The 9,684-nt window shown below is 43.8% G+C and overlaps 1 protein-coding gene and 1 pseudogene across 1 annotated transcript; both read left to right on the top strand.

Moving 5' to 3' along the window:
* The window catches only part of LOC119299745, an 8,322-nt pseudogene extending 5,542 nt beyond the window's left edge, over positions 1–2,780 (top strand).
* Positions 2,781–7,477: 4,697 nt separating this feature from the next.
* On the top strand, positions 7,478–9,462 carry LOC119299737. Its single transcript, XM_037576893.1, has 3 exons — positions 7,478–7,790; positions 8,391–8,602; positions 8,745–9,462. The coding sequence occupies exons 1-3, from the start codon at positions 7,520–7,522 to the stop codon at positions 9,333–9,335; spliced, it is 1,074 nt and encodes a 357-aa protein (XP_037432790.1). The 5' UTR covers positions 7,478–7,519; the 3' UTR covers positions 9,336–9,462.
* The last annotated feature ends 222 nt before the right edge of the window (positions 9,463–9,684 follow it).

Genomic DNA, 9,684 nt, shown 5'->3' with positions numbered 1-9,684 from the left:
GGGGGGGGGTTATGCAGTGTTTCTTGGTTCTAACTTGATCGCCTGGAATGCTCGCAAGCAGGCTACAGTGTCTGGGAGCAGTATGAAAGCTGAGTACAAAGCAGTTGCTGATGCAACGGCGGAGTTCATTTGGGTTCAGTCTTTGTTGAGAGAGTTGAGAGTCTCTTCAGCTCATCCTCCAGTACTTTGGTGTGATAACATTGGTGCTACATATCTGTCCTCGAATCCAGTGTTTCATGCTCGAACGAAACATATTGAGGTTGACTATCACTTCATTCGAGAGCGTGCACAAAAGCTACTTAGCATCAAGTTCATCTCGTCAAAGGATCAACTTGCTGACATCTTCACGAAGCCTCTTCCACAACCACAGTTTGTAGGCTGCAGGCGCAATCTTAACTTAGTTTGTACTTCAGGCCACAGTTAAGATTGAGGGAGGTTGTTAGACTGTATATGTATACGTAGACTTGTGCATATACCTTGTACTTGTACCCTTTGGTACTAATATATAATGAGATAGCCCCACCCCCTAGGGTGTCGAGCAGTTGCCCCAATACTTTCATCTAACACAGAATAGGATGAGGATCAGAGCACCAAATGGGCTCTTCCTGCAGGTAACACTGTCTTGATCAGTTTGTTTTTTTGGTTGAGAGTAAACACTATCCTGATCAGTTGACATCATTATATTTTTCTTTTCTTCTTTGAAGTGCTACTCAGTTGACCTCATTAATTTCTTAGTACTATATTCATACTCCTAAATTACAAGTCAATTCTCATTGCTGGCAGGCAAACAAAGATGGATCATTGACGGCGAACTTCGGCGGGAGTACGAGCTGGGGGGACGATGACCTGTCGGTGTTTGCGGTGACCATAGTCGGGGGCCTGCAAGGGGAGTACCAAGTCTGCAATGACTATGGCGCAGAGAAAGCTGCAGTGGTCATGAGGGTAAGTAAGATGAGCCTGACTTGTTTATTGGTAGCTAATGTTTCAATTAAAACAAATTGCCAATTCTTTTTCGGTTTGTATCTCTAGCCTAGCAAGCTACCTGGTGTTTCGATTGGTAGCTCCATAGTCTTTAGAGTTCTTATATTGATTTAATTTCAGTGTTCTAGTAATTAAATAAAGCTTAGTATCTCGAGCAATTCCGAATAAGTATCATTTGTTGGCAGTTCAATTTTGTTGATTCCATGTTTGGCACTTGGCAGAACCATTGGAACACATACATCGTAGAAGATGACTTCAGCTTCATGGCGGCAAACGGGCTAAACGCAGTAAGGATCCCGGTGGGATGGTGGATCGTCAGTGGCGATAACCCTCCGGCTCCGTATGTTGGAGGCTCTCTCCAAGCTTTGGACAACGCCTTCAGATGGGCAGAGTACGTAGTCTAATTCACAAACTTGAATAAGAACCCTCAGATTTGTTATCCATAATTTTTGAAAGGAACTATTTATGAATATTTTTGTGTACATTCAGGGCACACAAGCTGGGCGTGATCATAGACTTGCATGCAGCTCCTGCGGGCAGAGCCCCAATGAGCACTCCCCTACAAGGGACGGCACACAGAGCTGGGGAACCACCGACTCCAACATCGCGCAAACTGTGCAAGTGATTGATTTCCTTGCAGCTAGGTATGTACTACTCCCTCCATCCCATAATATAAGAGCGTTTTTGACACTACACTAATGCTGAAAACGCTCTTATATTATGGGACGGAGGAAGTATCTGTTAATTAATTCACCTAAAAAGTGAAACAAAATTTTAGTCACATTTTCTTAGTATATATAGATTGGCTACAAAGTTTGCCGTAATAAGATAAAAAAAGGCAATACCAAATATCTTAATAACATATTAAAATAAACCTAGCAGCACACAGCAAGATTATTTCTAGCATTCAGGAAACCAGCTGAGTAATTTGATCTCCTTGTTAATTCCTCTTCACATTTGATGTACATACAGGTATGCTAGGCGACCAGGTCTCCTCGCGGTGGAGCTGATGAACGAACCGCCGGCTCCTGATGTGTCCCTGGATAGCCTGAAAAGGTACTACCGAGACGCGTACAACACAGTCAGGAAGCACTCGCTTACGACCTATGTGATCATGTCGAACCGTCTGGCGGCACCTTCGACCGAGCTCCTCGACTTTGCTGGAATGTTCCCGAGATATGTCATTGACGTGCAGTACTACACACTGTTCGACAACAAGTTTAATACTTTCACTGTGCAGCAGAACATTGATTACATGAGGAATACCATTGCCAATGATCTCAGGACTCTCTCAAGGAGAATTGACGCTCTCACATTTGTTGGTAAGTGTGTGATAGTGTAAATCGGGTCCTGCTTGGAAGTTGGAACATGCATGAAATTTTCGCCAGGGAAGGGGCTACGAATAGATGAAATTACCAATCATTGTGGTGGCCAAACACAATTTCTTTTACTACTTCACATGAACCTTTGAAGTATATATGGGGCATGGCTCCCCCTCACCGACATGTAGCTCCGTCATTCTTTTCCGCAACTCATACAAGAACTCAAGTGTTTCCAGTGAAAACTAACTAGGTCTACAACATCTCATGCATCCCATGTTTTGTGCAGGTGAATGGGTGGCTGAGTGGAAGGTATCCGGTGCAACGAAGGAAGATTACCAGAGGTTCGGGAATGCACAAATGGATGTGTATCGGCAAGCCACCTTTGGATGGGCTTATTGGACCTACAAGAACGTTAACAACCACTGGAGTATGGAGTGGATGATAAAGAATGGATATATCTCCTTAACAAATGCTTGAGGAAAATAAATCGGCAGTAGTGAATGAATTAACTAGCAACAACTTGGAAGATTTGGACCTGCTTTATGATGTACTTTTTTCTGGTAAAGTCAAGTTGATGATGTAATTTATTCTGGTAACACTCCTCAAATGAATTTTTTAATGTATCCTTTTTGGGTAAAGACGAGTTTATGATGTAATATTTTCTAGTAAAGATGAATTATGATGTATGATTTCATTATTTGGAATTAACAAAGTGGTGTTTATATGTTCGTTAGACAAGAAGAGATGATTGTGCTATGACCCCTGAACTCGAGTCTGCAGCCTAAGGTAAGAGTGCCGGTGACCGCTCGTTGTCCCGCCGAGTCGTCGGTGAAGTTCAGCGAACCATAGTGGAAGTTCTGGCCTTCAACGATGCCGCCAGAATGTAAATTGGATCCAATCCAAACCCCGTCTCTGGCACACACAACCCCTACCGAATGCGGCATAACAGTGTTATGTACGGTGAACATGAAGATAGGTTTACTCGGGTTGAGATCTTCGGGTCGATGTAGTAACCTTCTTCAATGGAGGTGTGTTCCGGTTGATGATAGGAGAGGTGAGGTGACTAAATAGCAGGTGAAGTGAAGAGAATGGGGAGGTGGTTGACGCCATTCAAATAGATGATTAGAGCGATGATTGTAATGTCGGCATCGTCAATGAGTTCACCTCCACTAGTGCCCGCGCCACTCTTGTGCTTGTTGTGGTTTTTGTTTTTCATAGACTACTTGACACTGTCCTTTAGCTTTGAAAAGACATGGGAATCCCTTTTTCCTTTTCGCCGGTCATCTGTTTTCAATGTGGACGGCCTCAGTGACGATGGTGTACTTGTTGGTTTGGTCAAAGAGCTGGCGAGTGGTCCTAGGACATACTCGCCCTAACATGTGAGTTAGGGGTTCGCCCCGGACACCTTTTTGAAAGGCAGAGATGACCTCACCCTTTGTGATGTCCTTCGTTGGTTCTTCTTCAGGGAGAAACGGTGGATGTAGTCTTAGTATGATTCACCCTCCTCTTGAACAGAAAGGGCAAGATGCAACACATTCTTGTCCGCTTGTAGGTCCCCAGTAAATTCTTGATGAATACTTCGTGAAGATTATCCCAATTGTGGATGCTATGATCGGGTTGACTGGTGTACTAGGCTCCTGTGGACTCGACTATCCCTATTGTAGCCTCCAAGATCCATCGAAGTAAAGAAGAAGAAAAATCTTAATCGGGTGTTGTCTAGATTCCACATAATTTCTTCATTATCTACATCTGAGTCTCTTTCGGCATGGCTTGGGTTATGACGTTTTAGAAGAATGCAACCTTTTTTTTATGGAAAACACCATTGGTTTGTTTTATTTCGCTATAAGAGTGTTTGGAATACATCATGTACAACGACCAAAAAGACAAGTTGCATCAAGAAGACAACAGGGCATGCGTCAAAAAAGGAAGATGCGGCGGAACTTCAACTTCCTCGGCTTCACTAGTGGCGGGATGCTCGAGATGCTCCACCATCCTAGATGAAGAGCTCCAATCGGACGAGACTAAACCATACCGCTTAAAAGGTATTGACGCAACCTAAGGACAACAAGCAACCTAGTCCACACCCAAACAAAGAGCATGCACAGCCGAGCTTATCACACCCAACAACGACATCACCAGCAAATTTTATAAGGGCATCAAGTATCTGTGTCCTAGCCGAGAGAGCTTCATAACACACGCGTACCACTCACATCACCGTGGAAAATCTCTAGCACGTCCAAAGAAGAATGAGTAGCCATAGAGAAAATTAGGGCCTTCAACCTCTACCAATGTCACCAATGAGAGTCTGCACTAGGAGCACCACCACTATACACAAAGAGCTTCAATCCACTATGAACAAACCATAACACTTCGAGGGTATTGCCACAACCGAAGGGCAACGTTCAGCCGAGTCTAGGCCACATGCAAAAATAAAGAGTCTAGTGCAGCCGAAGCTACAGCACAACAAAGATGTCTTTGGCTAAATCAAAGGTCATCCCAGAGCTGAAAGTGAAAGAATGTTCATGAATTCAAAAAATGTCATGAATTGAAATAATTTTTGTGAACTTCGAAAAATTCACAAAATTTAGAAAAAATTTCATGATTCCAAAAAAGTTCCTGAATTTAAATCAGAAAATATGAAAATGTTTACGAGTTTCAAAAATGTCCGAATTAAACAAATGGTCATGATTGTTTTGTCAAATTGTCAAATATTAAAAAACAAAATAGTCTTGAATTACTAAAATGTTCGTTGATTTGAAAATTAGCCTTGAATTGAATAATGTTCAAATTTTGAATTATTTTCACAAATCTAGAACATGCTCTCAAATTTTAAAATTTTTGCAAATTTTAAATGTTCACCCATTTGTAGGTTAGTCTTGAATTCAAAATTTTCATGAACTAAATTTATTTCACGAATTTTTAAAATTTTCCAAATTTTTAATTTTTTTGTATAATTTTGACAATGTTAGCTAATTTTAGTTGTGAATTAATAAAGCGAAAAATAACATTTTTAAGTAAAATAAAAGTAAAAAAAGAATGATAACCAAAACCAGTACAAACAGAATATAAAAATACCTATCTTGGTAACCTTCCTACAATTGGTCGTCTATCTTCCTCTGCTAAATGGGCCCATCCAAAGAAGCTGGCCAGTTGGGCCTTGGCCTAGCCTAAAGGATTTAGCCTTGAATTGAATTGTCTTCAAAATTCGAATTATTTTCACATATCTAGAAAATACTCAAAAATTTAAAGTTTTTGCAAATTTAAAATGTTCACCAATTTGTACATTAGTCGTGAATTCAAAATTTTCATGAACGGAATTTATTTTCACGAATTTTATAAATTTTCCAAATTTTTAACTTTTTTCTATGATTTAGAAAATGATAGCTAATTTTAGTTGTGAATTACTAAAGCTAATAATAAAAAATTTAAAAAAACGAAAACTAAAAATAAAAATGAACGATAGCCAAAACCAGTACAAACAGAATAAAAATAGGGCAGTAATCTGCGCCGGTGCGCCGGCCGAAAGTTTCGGCCGGTCGCACCGCAGCTGCCCGATTTACCTCTGTATTAACCGTCAGATCTAATCCTCACCAAGTCAACGCAGTCATCTCTTTCCTCCCGCTGGTGTACACATCTAGCCGCCATGGATGAGCGAGGCACCCAGACTTGAAGCACCACCGGGCTTGGCCGCCCCCGGCCCCGGTCACCGCCCTCGCCGCCGGTTGCCGCCCTCGCCGCCGGTTGCCGCCCTCGCCGTCGGTGGCCACCTGTGTTTCATGCTGGCTCGGCGCACGCATGCAGCGTGTGCGCCGGTTGCAGCTCCCCCGGCGATGGTCACAACTCCGCTGCGACGGTCGGAGCTGCGGCGGCGAAGATCACCGGACGCGCGCCCTCGAAGACGAGCTCACGTCTGAACCGAGGCAAGGCTTGAACCATCGCACATCCTCTGTGTTGCAAACGTTGTTAAAAAAGCTTCAACCCTTGGATGGAAAAGCTTCAACTGGCACTGCGATTCACGAGGAGATACAACTGCTGACGCAAAATGCTTCAACCTTAGATGAAAAAAGTTTCAACCAGATGATAGAGAGAGCTTTAACCAAGGGCTGCTCAAAACAGAAAAAAGTTTCAATCGTTTACACAAAAGCTTCAACCGTGGACGGAAAAAGCTTCAACCTTGTATGAAAAAGGTTCAATCGTTAAGAAAGAAATCTCCAACCTGACACTGCAACCAGATAAAAGTTATGTGTTGTAGCAAAACGTGACGCCAGTCGTAGCAAAATGCTATGCCGATTGTAGCAAAATCTATGCCGGTTGAAGCATGTAGCAAAACTGCAGCGTTTTATCATCTTCTTCCACCTCCAGCCATCGTTGGTTGAAGCTTTTTTTTGCATCGGTGGTAGCAAAACGCGATGGCGATTGTAGCTGAGTGGGATGCCGGTTGTAGCAAAATGTGACACTGGTTGTAGCACGTAGCACAAAACACGACGTCTGCGGTTGTTGCTCGGAACAACGCCGCCGTCCTCGCAGCTCGCCGTTACCATGCTCGCCATCCATGATGGCAGCTCTCCTGCGCACCGGTTGCAGCAGGAAACAACGCGGTTCCAGCTTCCGCCGAGGACGGCAACGAGGACGGCAAACGGCGACGAGGACGGCCGGTGCCGGTGGCCACCGGCGATGAGGACGGCCGGCGGGGACGGTGAACGGCGACGAGGACGGCCAACTGAGGTAGGGACCGGCGAGATGAAAGAGAGAGAGGAAACAGCGCAGCTGCGTGGGGCGTTTAATGGCGAGCGATTGGTGGGCCCCGTCAGCCTCGTGTCCCATCCACGCGGAAAAGGCTGGCCATACGATGGGAGGGGATCGCACGGGCCGCGCGCGACCGGCCGAGTGGTTCGGCCGGCGCCCCGGCCCCAAACGCTTTCCCATAAAAATACCTATCTTCGTAACCTTCCCAAAATCTGGCTCGAGGTTCTTGAACATTCCTACAAATTGGTCGTCAGCTGTCGCAGCGGCTAGCTTCCTCTGCTAAATGGGCCCGTCCAAAAAAGCAGCGTAGCGAACAAAGGCCAGTTGGGCCTTGGCCTAGCCTAAAGGATTTAGCAGAGCGATAGGAAATAAAGGAGGAGTAATGTCTCAAAAAAAAAAGGAAATAAAGGAGGAGGGCAGGCCTCGACTTAGGGTCAGCTTCATTGGCGTCGGCGGCGGCGACAGGGATCATGGCTTGGGTCGAGGAGGAGGATGACTTCTGCTTCGTGGAGCCTTTCTTCTACGATGAGGCGAGGGATCTAGCCATGCGAGCTCGGGCGTTTGAGATGACCCGGCGGCAGGAAGAGGAGAAGGCGCGGAAGGCGGAGGATAGACGGCGGCGAGGCCTAGATCACAAGCGGGTCATGGCATCCATCGTCGAGTACGACCCCCAGACGAAGCGCAAGGTCTACACCCGCTACTCCTTCAACGACTTCGGCGTCTTCGACATCAACGAGGAGTGTACGTCGGCCACCGAAACCAAGATCCTGACCCGATTCTATTTCAAAGGATTGCTAGCCCCACTGCTGGAATCTTCCTTGCATGGGTAGTTATGTTTAGAACAGTTGCACAATATTCAGTGCCATATTTGATAATTCAGAACAATTGCACATGATGAGTTGTTGATTACTGCTCATTTGTTGGCTCATTGTTTAAAATGAATGAATATACTAACAAGAGTAGTATAGTCATAGATTCCTGAGACCAAAAACGATTTGCGTTCAGTACCCTTACTTGTTATGCTTGCCGACTCAAAGCCTGATTAATGTAAAAGTTAACAGGAAATGTTTCATTCTTACCACGTCTTGTTATTTATCTGTCTTGTGTTGTTTGCATCAACTATATATGCTATTGTTGCTGAGTGGCTTGATTTGTACTGTCTAAGCTAAGTGAAATAAGAATAGTTTGCTGTGTTGAGTGAGAGGCAAACATGGTCTGAAAAATGAATTTCCCGCAGTATTAATGTAAATACGAAAACTGAATTGTATTGCATTTTTTGCTTTACATAATTCTTTTGTCCCTCACAATTAGCTGCTGCTGCTTTTGTTTTTTCCATCGCAGCGCCTATCCCTCCAATGCGATACACCAAGAGGTATGTACATGGTTTGAAACTCCAAGACACTGCAAACATACTTACTGTCAAGATAGTATCCTCGGATAAAGGCTTCCCAATCAATGTGTATGGCACTATCATCGCTAGAGACAGCATCGACCACAAGTGCATGCACCTCTTTAACCGCACCAGGGACAATTGCCAACCTATCAAGTCAAGGGTACGTACGCCTTTGCTTCAAAACCACTACTTTTGTGCCTCTTGATTTTATTTATTTTGTAACTCTATTGCATATTCCGTTGCAGGATTTATTGATATTTGGATTATCATAATCTAATCTTTTGAGCTATTGCTTTTCACAGGATGAAAATTTGATCTTAACTGGCCCAGGTCGAGGTCTGGTATTACTTGATTTCATATATCTGGAGATTGATCTTAAAATCAAGCTTGGCGAAGAGCCTCTAGGCGAGCAAATCAGCAAGGGTTTGCTTATGATTGATGGACGAGTTCTGCCTAGAGAAGAAAAGGTTGTTGTTGGACATCAAACGCTTGAGAGTTGGTTTTGTATTGTGGAGGTGAGGTATGCAACTCTTCTTAATGCGGTCGAGGGTACCTTCGAGACCAAGTTACTCGAGGGACGTTTCTGTGGAAGGATCATGACTGGCATTGAGGGCATTGAGCCTAGGATTGTGATTTATAATAGCGACGAAGATGGTGTGGTGTCTTGTGAAGACCATGCAGTAATCACGCTGCGGCGGCGTGTCATGACCCTCCGTCTGAATGGTATGCTCACATTTGGCTTTGCAGTCCATGGTGGTGGTGTTGTTGCTACTAGACACTGGAAAGTTGAATTCACACCACGACACCGTGGTGAAGAGAAAAAGGAGATCTCTTGTGGTACTGCCAAGCTTCAAGTGAAGGTCTTCTGGTCCATGATGGACTATAGGGCCTAATCCTGTAGTAACATGACAAACAAAGTTGTGGTGTTATGAAGTGAGGGTTGTGTTATCATGCTTCAAAATGATGTAATGGATCAAGTAATGTTTGTAGTAATCTAAGTTATATGTTTATATTGTCATGGAGTGGTATATTGAATTTGTTGTTTCTGCCTTTTGGCAGTACTGGATGGAAGCAGTTATCTTTGAAGTGTATTATGCTGAAAGTTGAACATTTCTAATTTCTGTCATCCATTACTCCCTCTGTTTTTTAGAGATTCCAATGCGGACTACATATGGAGCAAAATGAGTGAATTTAGACTCCAAAATATGTCTATATACATCAATTTGTAGCCTGTATTGAAAT

The sequence above is a fragment of the Triticum dicoccoides genome, chromosome 1B, assembly GCF_002162155.2.
Source record: "Triticum dicoccoides isolate Atlit2015 ecotype Zavitan chromosome 1B, WEW_v2.0, whole genome shotgun sequence".
Taxonomy (NCBI): Eukaryota; Viridiplantae; Streptophyta; class Magnoliopsida; order Poales; family Poaceae; genus Triticum; species Triticum dicoccoides.
This window is presented reverse-complemented; position numbering and strand designations above follow the sequence as displayed.

Excerpts from the sequence above, each read along its gene's own strand:
- LOC119299737 (XM_037576893.1), top strand. The coding sequence starts at position 7,520 with ATGGCTTGGGTCGAGGAGGAGGATGACTTCTGCTTCGTGGAGCCTTTC. Across the intron at positions 7,791-8,390 it reads CTTCGACATCAACGAGGAGT|CGCCTATCCCTCCAATGCGA; the intron begins GTACGTCGGCCA and ends TTTCCATCGCAG. Across the intron at positions 8,603-8,744 it reads GCCAACCTATCAAGTCAAGG|GATGAAAATTTGATCTTAAC; the intron begins GTACGTACGCCT and ends TGCTTTTCACAG.